The following is a 21426-nucleotide window of genomic DNA, read 5'->3' as shown; positions in this document are numbered from 1 at the left end:
TACTCTGTCGAAATTTCCATAACTTGTGTATTTACTTAGCAACTAAATCACTAAAAAGCACATAGTTATTTAAACTAAACATACTCTTAAAATATAAGTAAAAACTAGTGGACCCGACAGACGTTGTTCTACACGTCTTAAATTTGAAAAATCGGTCCAGTCGTTAGGAGGTTTTCTCTAACACATGAGCACGAGAGTGGGTCTTCCTGCCGTACACCTTTACTTATTTGTATGGGTGGTCCTGTGGTTTCCAGCTTCACTCTACTAGTACCTACTACTTTTTATAGCTATTTTTATGACTTTAATGTAATCTAGTGGCACTTCTTGAGATAGTAGAGTTTCCCATATTGATGAGTGGAGCAGTGAGTCAAATGCTTTTAGTAGTCGTATTATAGTAGTATATATCGTGCTTTTTTGTAGTAGTTGGTATTTCTCTGTACTTTCTCTTATTTTTTTCTCTATTATTGAGGAAAATAGTTTATATAGTGAAGGTAGTAAGCTTATCGGTCTGTAATTGCTTATGTCCTTTGGTTCTCTTATAGAGCAAGATTATTACAGATTCTGACCATTGACGAGGAGTGTATGAGCTCTTCAGTATCAGATTGAACAGTAGAGTAAGGGGTTTTGCTAGATGTGCGCATCCAATCTTTATAACTTCATTTGTGATCCTATCCGGCCCTGAACTTTTCTCCATTTTTTGTGATTTAATCCCTTTAATAGATAGAGTATTGAGGAATGAATTGTGGTCAGCATTGTCCACGAACGGACTTTATAGAGATTCGAGTGCTTGTGTAAGGATAAACGGGGCATACACTGAATGGTTTAATATCGAAAAAGGTGTTAGACAGGGATGTGTAGCGTCACCGTCACTGTTTAATCTGTTCATGCTTGACAGATTTAATAGAGAATAACAGTGGGTTGAGAATGAATGAGTTACTCGTCAAATGTTTTCTCTATGCTGATGACCAAGTAAGTAGAGTTGCAGGAGATGGTAACTGCTATGAATGGAACTTTTGGTAGAAAGGGAATGAATATGAATGTAAAGAAGACGAAAGTGATGGTGTTTGAAAGAGATGAGGTAGTGACAGACTGCAATATTGTGGTTGGAGATGAAAAAATTGAACAGGTGAATGAGTTTGTGTATCTGGGTTCTAAGTTTACAAGAGATGGAAAGTATGAGAGTGATATTGAGAGAAGAGTGAATGCAGGAAACATAGTGAATGGAGCTTTGCACTTTATGGCAGAAGGTGTCTAATAAGGCTCGTTTGGCTGTGCATGAGGGGGTGTTGGTTCCAACACTCATGTACGGATGTGAAAGTTGGGTATGGCAGAAGAAACATGAAAGCAAAATAAATGCAGTTGAGATGAGAGCGTTGCGAAGTATGATAGGAGTTAAAATTAGTGACAGGATAAGAAATAGTGAGATAAGGAAACGTTGTGGTCTGAAAGAAGATGTTGTGACAAAAATTGAGAAAGGCATGCTGAGATGGTTTGGACATGTCGAGAGAATGAATGAAGAACGATTGACGAAGAAAGTGTATAAGGCCAGTGTGAATGAAAGTGTTAGAAGGGGAAGACCTAGGCGGACGTTTCAAGATCAAATCAGGGACGTCTTGGAAAAAGGCCAGGTCAAGAGTACCCTATACCGAAGAGCATGTATGAAAGGAATAATGAAAGTGGACGAAGCGAAACAAGTATGTAAGGATCGTAGTATGTGGAAAGAAGTGGTCTCTGCCTACCCCTACGGGAAAGAGGCGTGATTATATGTATGTATGTAATCCCTTTAATCACTTCGGATTCATCGCTATATAGTTTCCTGTAAAAGTCTGTTGCTATTTTCAGTATTTCTGTTCTATTTTGGGTATTTTTCGTCTTTCAACTCTTCAATCCATAATTTGTGTGTCCTCAGTTCTTTGTACGCTTTCTTGACACTGTTTATAGGATTAAGATGTTTTTCGATTGCTCTTGTACGGTGCGCCTTATGATCTAGATAAATACGTTTGCTTATGAGTTTGTAGAGTGCTGTTAGTTCATTTTTATTGGCTCTAGATTTCGGTTTTATCTTATGTAGTTCTTGTCTTCTATTGATTAACGCCTTTGTACGTGTTGAAAGAACTTGGTTTTTCCCTGGATTTGTACTGGATGACACTATTTTCAGGCCGGTGTCTATTGCGCTAGTTATGTCGTCATAGCACTTCTGAACGGTGATCTCGTCTCTCTGGATCTCTATTAGGTTTGTTAAGGAGCTGTTCAGCATTCGTTTGTATGTTTGTGCTTCTTCTTCATTTTTCAATTGGGAGCATTGGCCGAACTTTCTACGACTTTTTGTTTTGGGACGAATGTTTAATGCTGCTCTCACTGTTCTATGATCTGAAGGGTAAGTTATGTTTAAAACTTGTATATTGTATATGTTTCTGTGTAAGTTTGTTAAAATATAGTTTAATTCATTTTTTATTTTACCATTAGGCGATCTCTAAGTCCATCTTTGTTTGTTGTTTTTTTTTTGAAAAAGGTGTTCATTATTCATTCATTCATTATCATGCTAAGTTGTTCTCGTGCGCAAAATCGATGAGACTATTTCCTCTACAGTTTCTATCCGTGTTTACCCTGTAGCGGTTTCATTGGGATTAGTTTGTCCTATTTTGGCGTTAAAGTCTCCCATGACTATGATATTATTTTCTGAGAGTTGTATAGCTTTGTCGACAGTACTGTGGAAATATTCCAATTCCTCGTCTCCCGACGCTTCTGTTGGGGCGTAGACTTGAATAATGCTTAATTCTAAACCATTGATATTCATCCTTAATAGTGCTACTCTTTCTGATAGTCCTGTGAATCTTGTGATAAATTTTTTCAGATATTTTTTTTACAATAAAACCTACTCCATTTAATCCGGCCGTTTCTCCAATGAAGAAGAGAATAAACTCATCGTGTTCCTCAACACTGTTTCCGAGCTTTTATATTTCGGAGAGACCAATAATATCGAAGTTTATATTGTTCAAGCGCTCTGTCAATTCTAATAATCGTGAATATGTCGACAAAGTTCTAACATTGTATGTTGCTACATATAGGGTATACTTACTGATGACTGGTTTTAGTACAGTTTGTTTTAATTTTATCTGGAGGGTATTGGTCGTGATCTTCCTCGGTGACCAGCCGGCTTGGAAGATGTTTTATGTTCTTTATTTAGTGTGTTTTTCATGTGGGAGGGGGGCGGTAGTTGCTATGATTTAATGTTTTTGCCTCATTGTTCGTTTGGTGATTTTTCAGCATTTTTGTTAGTTGTAAAACCGAGTATTCCTGGTTTGAGAACTCCATCTGATAAACTTGATGATCTTTGTATCCCTGTTTGAGTTTTGTTCTTCTTGATGACTTGTGTTCTTTGTTTTGTTCGTGAAGGATCATGATCATCCGGTGATGTTGGCAGAGTTATTTTCTTTGTGTCTGGTGCTTCTGCGTTTTTGTGGCGTATTATCAAGTTATCATACCTGATGGAGGCGTAGTTTCCTTTCTCTCTTTCTATCTTAACTTGTTATTGTAATTTCTTTCTCTTTTCTAAGATGTGCTGTGGAAAGTCTTCTTTTATATAATTAGCGGTATTTTCTTATCATTTTCTCTACTTATAAATCTTTATTTTTGTACCCAATGTTATAAATGTTACAGTAATCGGCCGAGGCTTTTCGCTTTTCTTCCCTATTCTCCTAGTTTCTTGTATGTCTCTACTCTCGAGCCCCATTGATAAATAGTGATTTATGAAATTTATTATGTTTTTTTCTAAGTTCTCATATGATGTTTCTGTCTCCGCCAAGCCAAATATTACGATGTTTCTTTGTTTAGACTGTTTTCCTCTTGATTTTCCAGCTTTTCTTTAAGATTATCGTGTTTTTCCTCAATTATTTTAAATTTTTCTTCTAGCAGTGGTAAGACATTTAAAAAACTAGATCTCATACAGGCCAAAGCTTTACGAGTAGTTTTTGGTGCTATGCGATCAAGACCTATCAATGCTCTTCAAGTACCTGTGGTGATCCTCCACTACATCTACGTCGTCAATATTAGCATACAAATTTATATTCCGATCTTTTCAGTTTCTTAACCACTCTCTTTATAACAACCTTCAGCAACTTTCTCATTGTATAGATTCATCTGCATATTGGTCACATAAAAAAACACCTTGTCTAATCAATAGTTTTAAGAAATTTATCAACATAAAAGCTCCTATTCATCGATCCATTAATTACCCTCTTTTCAGTACTAGCTTTGAAGCATTAATGACTCTTCCAGAAATTCATTTTAACTTAGATTTAAATAAGCACGATATTTGTACAAAGGCGAATGGGAGGTTTCAGTGGAAGTCTCGTACGCCAAAAAAAGTCGTGTTGAAACATGAAATATTTACATTTAATAGATCATTGTATAAGAATTTGTGGCATTAATTTTCTTTTTTTTATAAAGTTGGGAGTCATAAGTTAAGTTTGTTTTTTTAAGATGTTTTGGGGTTATGTTACGACCCCGTTTGCTTGACTGTTAGAGATCAATACCTACACAAATAATTGAAACAAAATCATTCAAATATACACACGTACATACATATGTATATGTATACATAAACGGTCAGATAAAAAAGCAAGAAACATAATTGAACCAAAATATATATATATATATATATATATATATATATATATATATATACGCGTCGAATCTAGAACCTCCTCCTTTTTTGAACTCTGTTAAATACTGCCTACTGCTCAACTAGCAAAAGCGTTTCTTCGTGTAAAACCACAATTTTCTCATCGCTTTAGAACTCCCACCAGGCAAAGTCTACTACTACTACTACATAATATACTACTTGCATATTTTGAATAATAAAAACAACTTTTTCATTAAATGGTGTTTATTGGGACAGATCTTATCTACATGTGGTATAGAAACGTATGGATAGTGGCGTCTTTTCGATCAACTACACTCTTAAAATAACGTCATCCAAGAAGTTAGCTGGTCGCGTCACTCCCTCATGGCGAGCATAGCCCAGGTAGCAGATGATACTCATCACATGGGAACAACACCCCACAGTTCTCAGCCCTACAATGCAGTTGCAATAATAACTTATTATTGCTTCTCTGCCACGATTACCTCGTTCAGTTACAATAAAAACAAAGTATGTTTTTCCTGAAGAGTGGCGAGACTTTATTTTTTCCCGAAGCGGTATTGGATTTATTCCCTGCAATCCAGGTATTTGGTCACGGCTCACTTCTTTCACTCGCAACATATGAACGCGCCTGCTTTATTTGATAGGTGCCAGCCACAAGCAAAAATAATCAAGTCGGCCAGTTTGAAGCAAATAATTGGAACTCAGAAGAGTGTATAGGGTGGCGTCTGCGATTGTAACGGCTAGTTTTTGCTCTGACGGAAGATCAGGGTCCCCAAGAGTACCACCTGAAACAATTGAATTTTTTGCTGCCACTTGCTCTCTGCCACACGCACTATAAGACACAAATAAGACGTATTAACACTACACAGCGTCCTTTTCGCAAAATCAAAACAACGTAATAAGCGTCCTTTCGCAAACTGTACAGTTTTTTGAACGAAGGAGCACAAACTCAACTCAACGTTGTTGGGAAAAGATTTAGTAATAACTAAGCCAATGTTTCAAAAACACACAGTACATGACATAAAACAGCTAGTAAATAGAGTTTCACGTTTTTGCAAATGTGAAATTCAAATACCCTGATTTTCACTTTGACATGACAGTTGTTCTTTTTTTGGCTTTCAAGACTTAAAACAATCGATGGGCATCCCCGAAAAAGGTTGTAAAATAATTTAAATAATGGCGTTCCGTTTCTGTTTGTAAGTTGAGTTTTATTAAATTATTTTCTTCCCCCTACTTTAAAAAAATATTTGAAAAACTGAAAAAAGAGCCAGTTGCGAAATACTAAAGTTGGGAAAATATAACCCCAAAACGTTATTTTAATAGGGCGTTACACCAGATGCCGTTCTCATTTTTCATTTAATCTTCTTAAAAATACTGTTTGGGTTGATTGCCATCATATTTACACAGACGCGTCTACACATTCCTCCTCTGTTGTCTCTCTGATCTGTAGATGTCTATCTTGCTTTAAATATCACAAATTTTTAAAATTTAAAATATCACAGTTAATTAAACTTCCTCCGGAAACATCGGTGTTTACTGGGGAATGTTACGGTATTTTAAGGCTATTGAATATATTATTCTGTTTAAACTTCCAAAAACAATAATTTTCTCTGATTCAAAAAGTGCCTTACAGCCTCTCAATAGGTTCCCATTTAAATCAAAAAATATTTCTTCTCTTGTCATAGAAATAAGAAATCTATTAAATAAATGCAATAACTTTGGTCTTTCTGCGTTGTTTATATGGATCCCTAACCATAGGGATTCCATCCCTATCCCTAACATTCCTGGTAATATAAAAGCGGACCAACCAGCTAATGTAGCCGTGGACGATGGCAGCACTTTCCCTTAAAAAGTTTATTGCCAGGATCTAGGTGCTCTTTCTATAGTTCACCTTCAGGATTGCTGGAATAGACTTCCGACTGAAACTGGTCAATCAAACGGCAGGAGAAATTTTTACCTTCAGCCACTTATTTTCATTTAAACCATGGTTTTTCCTTGCCAAATGCAATAAGCTAGTATGTTCTTCTACCATTAGAATGCGTTTGGGTCATGTTTGCACTCCTGTTAATCTTAATAAATTAGGCATTGTATCTACTGACGATTGATGTGTGAATGTTAATCCGATAAATGTGATCTAGATCACATTTTCTTTTCCTGTCCTCTATACGACCGGTCCTCATTTCTGAATGATCTAATATCTCTTAATGTTCCTTTACCTACCTGTATATCCTGTATAATTAATTATGTATCTATGTAAATTTTATAAAATATTGTCAACTTTCATCCTTCAGAACCATATTAAAGTTTAAGTATTTGTTGTGTAAGAGTATGTACATGTATATTTATGAAATTTTTATTATCAGTTTCAATCCTCTTTCTACTTATCTGGTAATCCTCTTTCCCGTGTTCTATCCCTATCCTTTTTAATTTAGTTTCCCAATTTTTTAATTAACGTCATTGGCAAAAAGTAAACGCTATTGCCAAAAGAAGAAGAAGAAAAAAAATTAACGCGAACTTGTGGATACGCGACTTACTACGAAGACCTTTAATCATCAAGTTATCAAGAACTCTCAATTAACGTCATCTTGTGGATATACAACTTACTACTTGTGTTGCGGTCTGAAGGCTAGCTAGTGAAATTAATGGGCTTTTTTTTTTGAGAGGAGTAAAATACCTTTACGTATTGAAGACCCCCAAACGGGGCCCATATGTCGGGCTCGGGTGAAAACACCCCCTACCGACTAAAAACCTCCTCTGTGCTGATAGCCCTGAAGGCTTTTACAGCGAAGCCGTGCGGGGGCCTTGGAGGCCGAAAATGTAGCTCACAGGCGCGGGGCGTCTCGGACGGAGACTCGAACCTCGGACCGCCTGCTCACAAGGCTGGATGTATAGAAGATCACTAACGATCTAATATATCTGTTAGTCCAGTGGACTCTAGGTTTGACGAGACTTCGCACTCGCCGGCGAGTGCGGTGATATATGTATGTAAGTATGTGTGAGTATATATAAGTGTGTGACTATTTGTGTGTAGTGTTATTGTAGGTGTGTGATTTGTGATGTGAGTGTGAGTGGTGTTAAACGATTACAGGACGAGGACTATCTCGTCGGACTTCTATCGAAGTGTGTGAATCGTATTATATTAGGTTGTGGCCGCTGGAAATCGTCAAAGTGACGAGTGGCAGCGGTTTGATGCACACGGCCGCGCCTACGTCTTCGAGGGTGGTGTGGTTGGTTTGGTGTCGGTGTTGGTGATGGTGCTGGTGTCGCGTTCGTGATCGTAATATGGTCGTCCGGGTCGACTAGTACATGTCGAGGTCACCTCTGTTTGTTCAGACTGTGGTCTAGAGGAGTGTAAGCACATGCCTCCCTCACCAAGATATTAGGGTGCTCGGCCACCTTATCAAAGTAGCGTCGCGATATCTCCTTGAAATGTTGAGCGATGGTCGGCAGCTCAAGATCGCGATGGAGATCTACGTTACGAACGAACCACGGCGCTCCGGTGGCCGTGCGCGTGAATCTATTCTGAACCACTTGCAAACGCCGCAAGTGGCTCGGCGGCGCGTGGGCAAACACGATGCTTGCGTACGACATAGTGGGACGTACGATGGTCTTGTACAGTGTCACCTTGTGTCTGAGCGGTAGTTTGCTTCGCTTGCACACAAGTGGATACAGGCGGCTAAGGACAAACCGGGCTCTATTGCAAACCGTGCTGATATGTTTTGCGAAGTTCATGTTACTGTTGAACGTAACACCTAAATATTTATAATGTTGGGCCCACGGAATAGGGGTCCCATATAATTTAACAATAGGTATAGAGGCCAAAGATTTTATTTTATTAGTATTACCAAAGAGTACCTCTGCGCTCTTTGAGGTATTGACTTCAATCCGCCATTTTCTGAACCAGTCTCCTAGTTCATTAACGGCGACCTGAAGCACTCTTATATGAGTCGCGAGGCGCCCCCGAGTGGCGCCATAATAAAGAGCCGTGTCGTCCGCGTATTGTGCGATTTGCACTTTCTGAGGCTTCGGGAGGTCACTCGTGAAGAGTAAGAAGAGGGTCGGGGACAGAACTGAGTCCTGATGCACTCCCGACCTGATGGGTCGGGGCGTGGATAACGTGCCTTCTACTCGATAGCGGAAGCTTCGATCAGTAAGGTAGGCTCGTATGATGCGCACGAGCCTGTCTGGCATACCCAGTTCATACAGCTTAAATATTAAGCCGTTATGCCATACCTTGTCGAAAGCTTTCGCGACATCGACAAATACGGCCGCTGTAGCTGTACGGTATTGGATTCGTTTGAGAATATACTCAGTGAGTCGGTGGGCTTGTTGGGGACACGAGTGAGCAGTCCTGAAACCAAACTGATGGTCGGGTATCATATTGTTCTGCTCCGCGATATAATATTTGAGGCGCGCGAGAATCAGACGTTCGTATAGTTTACCTAAAGAGTTAATTAAACTAATGGGCCTATAACTACTGGGTCAAGTTTTACGTTTACCAGGCTTGGGAATACCGATAACAATGGATTCCTTCCATTGTTCGGAATTGAGTGTAGAGTTGAGACGTAGGTACTAGGCAAAATGCGATACTAGGTATGACGGTGACTGTGACTCAAAAGAAACAGCGACAAATACCTGTTACAGAATACTAGCTGTTATTTTAATACTATCTATGATAATATACTAGCTACTGTAGTGAGGCGTATATTTTTCGTTGTTTGGTGTTACTTGTTAGCGCCATCTATACGTATTAAATAGTACTTTCTCTTGTGGTTACTTCGAATTTCAAAAATTCTGTTTAGGTAAAGCTGCGCAGACCTATTAATTATTTTTATAGTTTTGATGTAATAAAAATAATCATTGTACTTTCGTATTCATTATGTTTCAATACTACCTATGCTTAAACAGTGATCCTTACCTAGTACACAATTAAAATGTGCCCTTATCATACGAATAATTCATCAATAAAGTAGAAATAAACATCATAAAAATATATTATTCAGTAGGTAACTACTATCAAATTACCAATATAGGTTTTTTCTTTCGAAGAGGTGAGCCGTATTTTCCTGCTCTTAGGCACAATATAACTGTGAATAAATACGATTACGAAAAATGATATCAGAGACAGGGTCTTCCATTTGAAATTTACTTCAATATTTTAATTAGGTACCTACCTATCTTATCTTAACAATAGTATGTTAAGTAAATGTATGAAAGTGATGTATCTACTATTTACAAATGTGTCTAAAAGACAAATATTCAGTAAACAGGGTTTTCTTATCCCACATATTTTAAAAGAATAGTTGAACCATAATTATTTTATTACCTATTGAATTAAAAATAATATAACAGACCTACAAATCACACAATTATAGCTGTATCAAAATACTGTTAAAAATACCTACTAAATACAAGGAGTATTATATTATATGTTAAATAACAGGTATTACTCAAATCATCAGTTGCTACTAAAATACTAGCTGTTATTAAATACTTGTTCAGTAACAGTTGTTACTAAAATACTAGTTGTTATCAAATACTTGTTCAGTAACAGTTGTTACTAAAATACTAGTTGTTATCAAATACTTGTTCAGTAACAGGTGTTACTCAAATAACAGTCGTTACTAAAATACTAGGTGTTATAAAATACTAGTTGTTACAAAATACTCCTAATACTTATCACTGTTATTTTTGATATCTTGTCACAGTGACAACCGGTGATATTTTAATACCTGTGCCGATAAATACGTCTCACCCCTAATTGAGTGCAGTCCGTTGACTACCTGACTTTGGATGACCCATTGGTGTTGTACCCATAAATGTTGGCAGTATGATTTGAGTTGTAACACAATACACATTAAGAAAGTTCTAAGGCGTACATTCCACAGAAGCCACAGTAGTTACGAATAATTGAATAGAATACCCTAATAACACAGCTCGTAATCCGTCACCCTATCAGGTGACCTACTAGTCTTGATATTTCCTTGCACATCAGAGAATAAAATACAAAGTTAAAAAAAAGGTAGTAAGTGAACTACTTAAAATTCAGGCAGCACATGTAATTCACTGTTTGAAATAATTTCTGTTTCGCAACTGTTGTATACTGAGAAGAATTAAAACAAATCAAAAACAAAATAATAGGTATACATTTTTTTACAAATACAATTTAATTAGTTCATCACTGACAGCTGATGGAGTCAGTATTCCCAGGTCAGTGAACAGCAGCGTGATGTAGGCAGGCGGAGTGTAGTCGACTAGCGGGTGCTGGCGCGACAGGTCTTTGGACTGCAGCACACTCGACAAATACTTGAACTCATTCGGCAAGTCTTGTTGGTTCAGGGGATATATTCTGGAGAATTTGAAACTTTCCGCCAGCACATACACTGGCTTCTTGAGTTCTAACGCTGACATCCCTAATGTGTATGTACCAATCTGGAAAGCAGTGATATTTATTAGATCTTATTATTCGACCTCTTTGACGGGACACATTTATTAGCTATCTATAATATTTTATATTTAAAATATCCAAGTTCGTATATTATATTTATCCATAAACATACATTATAAATCAAAATATTTTGATGATTGATACACAATGGACCTATATTTTATGAAGCTAATGTAAGTAATTTAAATATTAAGCAAGGGCGAGCTAGACACACATTAAATCAATGCAATATCTATTCATTTAGGTAAAAAATTACTATCATGAATAAAAAATTTACATTGTACCACTTGCTGTCATCAGGAGTGGCAATATACTCATTACAAATCAAAAATTGAATATGAGTCAGGTGAAAAGTGCAAAAGATCAGTAAAATAATAGTTAGCTTGGAAGGTTTGATACAAGTGGGAGAAGTATTTCCACTCATTGCTATGTAAGCGAAAGAGTGGAGTATCTATCTTGACACTGGCCAAGACAATATGTTGTTGAGTCACCTCTAGGTCACATCAACAGAGACACAAACTTCTTAAATTTCATACTACTTCATTTTAATATAAGCAATGCTGTTCTTTGTGTCTTGCTCGTGAACACCCGCTTCTTGTGGTGCCTAGCTTGTTTTTTTTTTTTTTTTATAGGATTTTATTTACTTATAGTGTGGGAATTGATCATCCTCTGTACTCAATAAGGTTTAATTTTTCACTCAAATAGTTAAGTTGAAACATTAGTAGCATAACTTTGTATATACTGTATTTAAAGTAATAAGTAAAAATGATGAAACAGTAAGTATTGATTTAGAAGAGTAGCAATGAGTTTCTTGCCACTTCTACTCATAAAAACTCAACTTTCTGAAGTTGTCGTAAACCTTAACATATATTGGAGTCATTTCTTAAATAAAATAAATAAATGATTGAATGACAGAACAAACCACCTAATTTAAACTGTATAAAAAATTTAAGCCACCTTATTGATAATGCCTCCACTCTCTGTGACTCCCTCTGCACCGATCATCACAATATCCACCTGCTCCATGATGTAGCCCACAGAGGAGTCCAGTATGAGTGTCGCCTCTACTCCAGCTGCCACCAGCTCTTTGTGCATCCTCTCCCTGCAATAATTAATTTTACCTAGAAATCATCGTTATATTTTAAAATCTTCTAAGCCGCACAAAAAAAGAAATTTTTTTGTTGCAAACTGTTGGTAATTTCCAACAATGAGCAACACTTTTGTCAGCTTGCGCTGGGATTTGATTTTTAGCAATTATCCATATTGTATTGCTTCAAATTTCATGCTATTTATTATAAAAAATTTAAATGTACTCCTCCAGCTACTTATCTTCCAATTGGGATGGTTAAATACAACCATACATTCAAAAGGAAGCAAACTGTGATTGAAAGTTAAGATATAAATATGAAATGTGAGGCTTGAAAGCCTGTGAAAGAAAAATTAATGCTCAGTGGACTTCGGTCTCATAATCATCAAAATCAGCCAGAAGCCATCCAGCCATGTTGGACAAAGGCCTTCCCCAAAAAGATTGTATCAGAAAAGATTTGTAAATAGACATTATCTTTTGACTCACCCACTATTGTCTGGACAAGACATTGTAACAAAAACTTGAAACCTCTTATTTGCTTTTACTGCTTCTAGCATTGCCGCTAGAACAACTCTTGATCTAGAATGTGTGAGGATTTTCTGGAAATGGTGTAACTATTAATCTTATTGGAAGACAATCACATACAAAAACTAAACTATTATTATTAACAATCTTGGTAGGGTAGATTTAGAATTTACAAAATAAATATTTTATTACATACACATCCATCTCTGATGAAAGGTAAAGCTTGTTTTGCAACTTTTCCTCTTGCTTCTAGTAATGTGTCTAAAAATATTCTTCCTCGTTGTAACATTATCTGTTCACATTCTTCAAATGACTGAAACAATTATTTCATATCTTACATAAATATTATAAATATAACCTCCCTCAAAAATAACAATGTATGTGATTTAAGATATAAACCTCTGTGCTGCAAAGATCCAAGTTTATTAAGAAATGTCTAAACACCTATATCATCAGCATACCTTATTATAACTTTGTACGCAGTGATGGAATAAGACTACTTGATGCTCTAAGTTAAAGCAATCCATGCCGGTGGGCCCCCTATCCGTATGTCAAGTGGGTGTGGGGTTATGACTCTAGGTCGGACTCTATGTCAACTCAAAACACGCGAATTTTCAAATTAGTCCTAGAAATATTTTTTGGTGATGTGAGTGTGAGATGTGATGGCCTAAGGACGGATTTTTTTGTGCTTCTTCTGGTGCCCCCTCAGACATGATGCTCTAGGCACTACTTAATTTTATTAAGTGTTAATAAATCAGACATTTACTGTTAATAATGTTACTTATGCAAAATAAGTAATACCAGCAAAGTTAAAACATTTTTCATACCTTTACATCCAACTTGGCAAAAGTGATGAACCTCATAAACAACTCACATCCCGAAGATATTGCAGCCACAGGCTGATCACAGTGCCTCATTGCGTCCACAGCTAGTTGTAAGTTCAGATCTAGTTCTCTCACTGTGCCCACTTTAATAATTATTTTGTTAGAATTGAGAATAAAATAAAACTTTGATATATTGCTGTAGTACAATTAAACTATTTACATAAGTAATCTTTAATACTTATTACAGCTATGTTATAATTATGTACACTTTCGGACCCATTGGCCATGTATTTTAAAGATACATTAATTAGTTTAATAACAAACCTTTGTAATTTTCAATAACAGTAAGCAATGTTTTAATAGCTGCAACACCGACTGATACATCCTCCTCTTCCTTGAGGATCTTCAGGAAGATTCCTTGGACTACTAAAATAAATACAATTAGGCAAGTGATTATTCAAAATTCTAATTATTTGGTATAAGCTTAGGGTATAAGAATTTTGCAACTTCCATGATTATTTTAGAGTTATATCTTACCTCCTTTATTCATAGTTCTATTTAATATGGTCCTTTTAAGAAACAAATCATTAAGAATAGTCTCGCAACTCGTAATATTTACATTACTCTAAAATAAAGGAATGTTCTAATAAATCTTATTATTTTATAAACATAACCTGAAAATGTAAGAACGTAGTGTTTAAATACTCTTTGGTAAGAACCGTTAGTCCGCAGCCGACACAATTCTATTAACTATTCTAAGTCGGCACTCCGCTGTCCGTCAGGCTCAGGTGCCAACTTTCAAGTACAACTGGTATACTACTTATTAGTTTAGTATGTACCCACTCTTTGGCGTCAACTTAACTCGGCACCTGGTTCGAATGAAAATTGATTATTGACAGATCTAGGAACTACGAAGTACAGTCAGCAAGAAAAACTCACTAAAAGCGTTTCAGTAAGAATAGAATTTAATTTTGCAAATCATTATGCTTCGAAATGTCATTAAATCTGTCAGGTACCCTTATTATATTTTTTCTGGTAATAATTAGTGACGAATGAATGCAACTTAATAGCAAGTCGTTCACTTCATGGTAATATATAATTATGTACTTAGATAAATCTATAGGCATACAATATAATAAATATATTATACTACTGACATGTTTCTAAGCATCTTATGTTGTAGCTGTATTTTTGTAAACGAGAACAAAAAAAATGTATGCATGTAGACTTTTGTCTTTTGTTCGTGTGCAGGGCAATTTTTAAATGTCTGAATCTACTGTACTTAACCGATTATGATTGACATTAGTCGTAACTCGTAACTTGCTAGCTTAAATTAGCTCCTTATTCCAAAATATTATTTTGAATACTACCCAAAATATTTATCATCTATACGCTAGTATATTGCAAGCTTATATTCAAATTCAAATTCAAATATTTTTATTCAAAATAGGATTTAAAATCACTTATTGAACGTCAAAATCTACCACCCATTCAAAAGAGACTGCCTCAGACCTGAGAAGAATGGGCGCAAGAAACTCAGCGGGCTTTTTTTTAATATAAAATATGGATTACAATGTAATATCGTACAATAAACATTTATAATTAAAGAGCCTGAGGGTGTTCGCTTTATTCCCAGTCCGTGGTGTCATTAAGAAAATCGTGTATGCTATAATAACCTTTCCCACACAAACGCTTTTTAACAATTCTTTTAAATTTCGTAACACATTTGTTTTGTACATTTTCTGGGATCATATTGTAGAAGCATATACATCGCCCAACAAAAGACTTACTAACTCGACCCAACCGAGTAGTAGGCATAACAAGTTTATGTTTGTTCCTCGTGTTAACATTATGTATGTCACAGTTTCTAGAAAATTCCTCAATGTGCTTATGAACATACAAAACATTATCGAAAATGTATTGAGAAGCAACAGTCAAAATGTTTATTTCTTTAAATTTTTCTCTTAATGATTCTTTAGGACCTAGGTTATAAATCGCGCGAATAGCCCTCTTCTGCAGCACAAAGATAGTATTAATATCGGCCGCACTGCCCCATAACAATATACCATAGGACATAATACTATGAAAATAACTAAAGTATACTAATCTCGCCGTATCTATGTCAGTTAACCGTCTAATTTTCTTAACCGTATATGCTGCAGAACTAAGCCTATTCGCCAATCCTTCAATATGGGGGCCCCACTGCAATTTGGAATCAAGAGTAATGCCAAGAAATATAGCAGATTCCACTGGTTTTACCCCCTCTTCATTTAATAAATTATTCGCATCTACATTTTTGTTATTTGGCGCGGTGAATTTAATATATTTGGTTTTATGATTATTTAACAATAAATTATTGGCGCTAAACCAGTACACGATGTCAGATAGAGCATTGTTTACTTCGTCATACAAAACTTGGCTTCGTTTCACTTTGAATATAAGTGAAGTGTCATCCGCAAACAATACCACCTTGTGCTTTTTTTCTACAAGGTTAGGTAGATCATTTATATAAATTAGGAAGAGGAAGGGTCCAAGAATAGACCCTTGTGGTACCCCCTATGTACCTACAACTTTTATTTCTTACAGAAATATCGATTTATACGTCAGAAGAAGTTGTAGAGATAAGAAAAATTTTACGCCTTGTACTGTCCTAACAGCAATTTTTGCTAAGCAAAAATAAAAACAACCGTAATATTTACTTATATAAAACATAATAATATAAAGATACAGCGATTTTCACCCGAAAGTCTACTCTAAAGGTTTAGTAGATTTGAAGATTTACGTCCAAATTTACAAAGTAAGGGTCTTCGTTGGCTGTATAAGACCTATTGCGCTGCGCTGCTTATTTTAAATGCTAAAGTCGTATAAAAGGGGAAAGTCAAGGTCACATTGTAGACGTGCAGTCTGCACTCTGCACCGACCACCGACATAAGATTTGAAGATTACAGTTGCGCGAACACTCGAATGATTTAGACGTGTTGACTTGAGCAAGAGCAGCTGATAAGTTGGTCGATAGCATCAAAATGGGAAACACCGCGTCTCTCAAGCTGAACGATAAGAGAAAGTGGCAGTAAGTTTATTTAATAATAAGTAGTTGAAGTATGAAGTATCTTACACTTACAAACGGACGTACACTAAAATAACATTAGGGGGTTACTGATATTTGGGGTTGCGAAAGAATTAAAACTCGTAACCCGAGGTTGTAAACTCACGTATTTATGAAGTGAGTTAACTACAGAGTTATTTTATATTTTATCTAAAATAATGTGTCATTACCCAGAAGAATTATTCGAGGATTATCATATTCTTATTTATAATGATGAAAATCTTTACGAACAAAGAAGGAAAACGTGAATTGAAATAAGAAACCAGCAAAATCGCAATTGTATGGTGTTGTATAACTAACTGCTATTATTACTTTGGTGGTCATATATTAAGTAAGTATAATAAAATATTTAACCGCTTTCTTTGGTTGGTTTCGAAATTTGAAATTTTATGTTCTGCCTAATATTATGATGCATAATTTTATAGTATATCTGAACCCTTATCCCAATTGAAAAGAAACTTTGCACACATATTTAAAAGATCGACATGACTATTCCAGCGAACATAGTTACGTTAGTGCCGGATAGGTAGTGATTTTTAACTTTTGAACCATAGGTGGAATTGATTTATGTAATATGTATATTATATGCATATGCCAGCATGGGAACAACTAATATTGTAAAAGTAGTAAGTCGCAGCAGCTAGCTGTTAGTTTATTGTACTTAAATATGACAAGGTTATTGAAGAACTTTTTTCAACATAGTGAAATAAAATAAAGGTGTATTAGATTATTTTATAATTCATTGTAAACTAACTGATCGGCAACAAAAACTGACCGACCTTAGAATAGCAGGGCCGCAGACATCATTATTTCAATAAAGAAAAGCTATCGATATTTTCGAATGTCGAAATATTTTTGTAACCATCTATGGTGGCTAATCTTCCTCGTCCTTGACATCAATAATGTATACGACGAGTCAATAGTGAAAATAATCAATTATCATTCTTTCCCACTAACACCTCATTCATTTTACCTACTCCGAGGATAGTCTTTACATTGATATAGTTTTAGATTCTCAGAGGAAGATCGCCAAATGCACCAGCTGAATTACTTTTTCAGCTCTACAGATCCTTGAAATGATATTAGAAACCTCAATATCATTTATGAATACATATCCATAGGTAATTTGAGATTCAGTTCTAAGTATTTTTTTTTGTGTAAAAATCTTAATAAGATTCACAGAATACATCTACTTGTCAAGTTTCAACAGTATAGTTCTTATAGTTTCGAAAAAAAGTGGCATAGTGACATACGGACGGACAAACAGACAGATGTGACGAATCTATAAGAGTTCCGTTTTTTACCATTTGGCCACGCAACCCTAAAAAGATTCACAGACACACTACACAATTTTTTCAATGCATCTGTTAAATCAACAGGTCTTTTCTGGCTTAAGACACTTGGCACAAACATCAACTGTAACAAAGCAACTGTCAAGTTACGAACTAAAGCTAGTTGGACACACGCAAGAGTTTGGGAGTGTTCGAATGTCGCTCTTGGCAACTTGCTTGGTAATCAACTACCGTTGATAATTCCACGGTTTCAGAGCAATGCCTAACTTACTATACAGAACGGAATGTAGGTAATGTTTACCCATTCATTGATGCAGGTACTTTTATTGCGTGAATCCTACTGAATGATTTTGATATCAGTGCCAGCCTTCTTCCATCCGATCCCTAAAATATTGTTTTTGACATTTCTTCCTAACAGATGGCCTTTTTTTGTATGGAAGAGTAGGACAAAAGAGCGTATTTATAGATGATGATCACCGACGCCCACATTCTCTTGCAACACTAGACGAATCACAGGAGCGTTGCCAGCCTTTAGGGGAGGTATTTGTGCTATTTTTGAATGTTTTCCCAGCTGATTATTCCCGCCGAATACCAACGACGCACCGCACGTCGCATACGCCACGTACAGTGGATGTAACATATTGGAATGCTTCATCTCGGTTTTCAGGTCGGAAGTCATCCTAGTTCGTTTACTATCTTTCTCTGAAGGCCAGGAACACTTTCGTGATGTCTCTGGTCTGATTTCTTACCTATCATTTGTGCTATCACCTCCGCGTCCATAAAAATATTAAACTTCAACATGACAGTGCTGACACGGTGTTCTTATTTCGCGTTAATACGCGAAATAAGAATAAATAATAATTTATAAATAAGAATAAAAATAATAATAATTTATTATTTTGTACTTAACCGCTTCAGTATCAAGTCGATGTATCATATTAACAAAAGTTGACTAATGGATGTAAGAGCAGGGTCGTTCCAAAGCGTGACGACCCTGAGTGACGCTGGATTGTTACTTAAGCATTAATCGCATTAACTATCACATACACGTATACCTTACCATGTTGTTATACTTGCGATATACTTGAAATGTCATATTATTATTTACTCTGGGTATTATAAGTCTGTCATTACATTCATCACATTATTCTGTCATGACTATCATATCACATGTTATCTTTGACTGTCATAATGAAAAAGAAAGTGACGGTATTATATTGAATGAAACATTAACTTAAAGGATTTTATGGGGTTAGTTAATAAGAACTGAGTTACACCGAGAAACCCTATTAATAATTAGTATGTCTATTTAAATCTGCCTTAACTGCGTACTTTGTACTGTGTACGTACTTTGACGGATTTATCACTCCCCTCCTCCCCCATGATAAAATATAATTGTCTGTTCTATGTTTTTTATCTTTTATTTTTGTTTTTTCTATGTGTTTTACTTTCTACGCTACTATATTAGGTACTCTGTCACACCAAAACTACTATTTTTGAAATTTTTGACTGTCTGTATGTATCTCCTTTCATAATTAAAAAATGGGCAGAACGATGAGAAACAGAGGAAATATAAACAGCACTTATAGGTTGGCCCTTAATAAAACTTTTACACATAGAAGGTTCTTTATCCAAAGACGTTATTATGATGAATTAATATCCTTTTACTTAAAGAAAACTTAGAAACCATTACCTGTATCGGTTTTTAATTCCAACAGCCGATAGTTTTGATAGCATTGACGTCAATAACTCTAGACAATGGACGATAACTTCCAGTGGATAAATACTGTAAAATACATGGAAAGCAGACATGGAATGTGATAGCGTACATTCTACATTGGAATACACGATATAAAAATGAATCAAAAGATGTGTATAAAAACTAAGTATAAAATGCAATTTATTTTTATTCATTGGTTCAACTAGTTTATTATTTTTATTGCACGCTGAGTAAAACCATTCATTCTTAGATAATTTATGCGTCTTAGATAGAGCCACTTGCTGTTAGGCAACGCAAGAAACAAGGCCAGGTTTATTACTTTAGTGTGCGTGATAAGCAACATTTTACACTCGCAATACTTTTTTAGTTTATATAACATCGATAGTTGAATGTTATTTTATTATAGAGATTTGAAAAAACAAAAGTCATTATGACATTTCAAGACAAGTTTCGAGAAACGTCTTCGTCAGAATGACTTGGAACTGTACGTTATCGAGAGTCATACTGGGTCCTAATAAGTTAGGAAAGAGACCATTTTGTTATTGTTTCAACACCAGCCGAAACGATCGGACTGGCGCCTTTGCGAATGAATATACAAACAAGGCCCGGCGCCTTGTTGTCTTGATGTAGCTACGAGAATGTTTAGTACGTTCTAGTATCTGTATACCTGTGTTCTATCCACGTGAATATATTTGATATTTCATGAAGAATTAAAGGAAATTCTTACATAAAGTAAAATCAGTGATAAATTAATAATGATACATAACTTAACATGGATAAACTAAACACATTAAGGGTTGGGCTCCATCAACTAACTTTAGCAATAATAAGCATGTTTAAGTACCGGTTAAGCAAAAAATGAATTTCACCATTTAATAATTTATTGATGATGTCATTACTGTAACAGTTAACCGTAACCGCCCAATCTTCGCCGGTTAAAGCTATTGTTAATGTTAAATAGGTAAATGGCGACCTGTCAAAAGTTTCAAATAAATATTGACTTGATATTTCACTTTTTAACTAACTATACCAAGGAATATGATGGTGCAACACATTCCGCAGTCTATGTTAAAGTCTGTGTTACTGTTAACGTTAAATTTTACTTAAACCTTAACTATAACAGTTAATATGATGCAACTCAGCCTCAGTGTTACCAGTGTAACGGTAATCAGTTAAAGTTAAGGTCAAATAGCGTACTGTCTTGATAATTATTATTGTATTATAATTTACAATAAAATAAAATTATGCTTATTTCGTTTAAATGATACCTATATGGTATACCTACTCAAAAGATTATTAAGATATTAATAAAAATCTATCAATTCTATCTATAAAATATCCCTCCTTTCTTCCCTTCTCTAAGACGACATTTTCACACCTTTATTCAAATTCAAATATTTTTTTCAAAATAGGATGTGACATCACTTATTGTAAGTCAAAAACTAGCACGCATTCCAAAAACAATGCCTCAGACCTGAGAAGAACAGGCGCAACAAACTATGTTAAATTATGTTTCTTAATTACTGACTTAAGTAATTCTTTGTACTCAAAGTTATTGATCCGTATTTAATTATTAAGGGATATGTAATTAACGCGTGCGTAACATAACTGGGTCCATGTATTGACGTGTAAGTAAAGATTGGGCCACGTAAGTACACTATCCATTTGTTATAGCTAATACCGGCATGATATTACACATTTGTTATTTTTTTAATTCTTTGAAAGCTTCTTGACTTACATCCACTATCTCAATACTAATCACTAAAAAAAAACTTAATT

At 35.4% G+C, this 21426-nt stretch overlaps 2 protein-coding genes across 2 annotated transcripts in view; one reads left to right on the top strand and one right to left on the bottom strand.

Moving 5' to 3' along the window:
• Positions 1–10773: 10773 nt before the first annotated feature.
• LOC126966744 (translation initiation factor eIF-2B subunit alpha) lies at positions 10774–14370 on the bottom strand. The gene is made up of 7 exons (XM_050811014.1): positions 14067–14370; positions 13854–13955; positions 13533–13672; positions 12902–13018; positions 12667–12779; positions 12051–12195; positions 10774–11077 (listed from the first exon to the last, which is right to left on the bottom strand). Exons 1-7 carry the CDS (start codon positions 14077–14079, stop codon positions 10799–10801), a joined length of 909 nt encoding a protein of 302 aa, XP_050666971.1. The 5' UTR covers positions 14080–14370; the 3' UTR covers positions 10774–10798.
• Positions 14371–16481: 2111 nt separating this feature from the next.
• The window catches only part of LOC126966703 (NADP-dependent malic enzyme), a 49684-nt gene continuing 44739 nt past the window's right edge, over positions 16482–21426 (top strand). The window contains exon 1 of the mRNA XM_050810907.1: positions 16482–16599. Coding sequence (XP_050666864.1) covers positions 16553–16599 — 47 coding nt within the window. The 5' untranslated portion in view covers positions 16482–16552. The remainder of the gene's footprint in view (positions 16600–21426) is intronic.

The sequence above is a fragment of the Leptidea sinapis genome, chromosome 11 (assembly GCF_905404315.1).
Source record: "Leptidea sinapis chromosome 11, ilLepSina1.1, whole genome shotgun sequence".
NCBI lineage: Eukaryota > Metazoa > Arthropoda > Insecta > Lepidoptera > Pieridae > Leptidea > Leptidea sinapis.
Note: the sequence above shows the minus strand (reverse complement) of the source record. Positions and strands in the feature narration are given on the sequence as shown.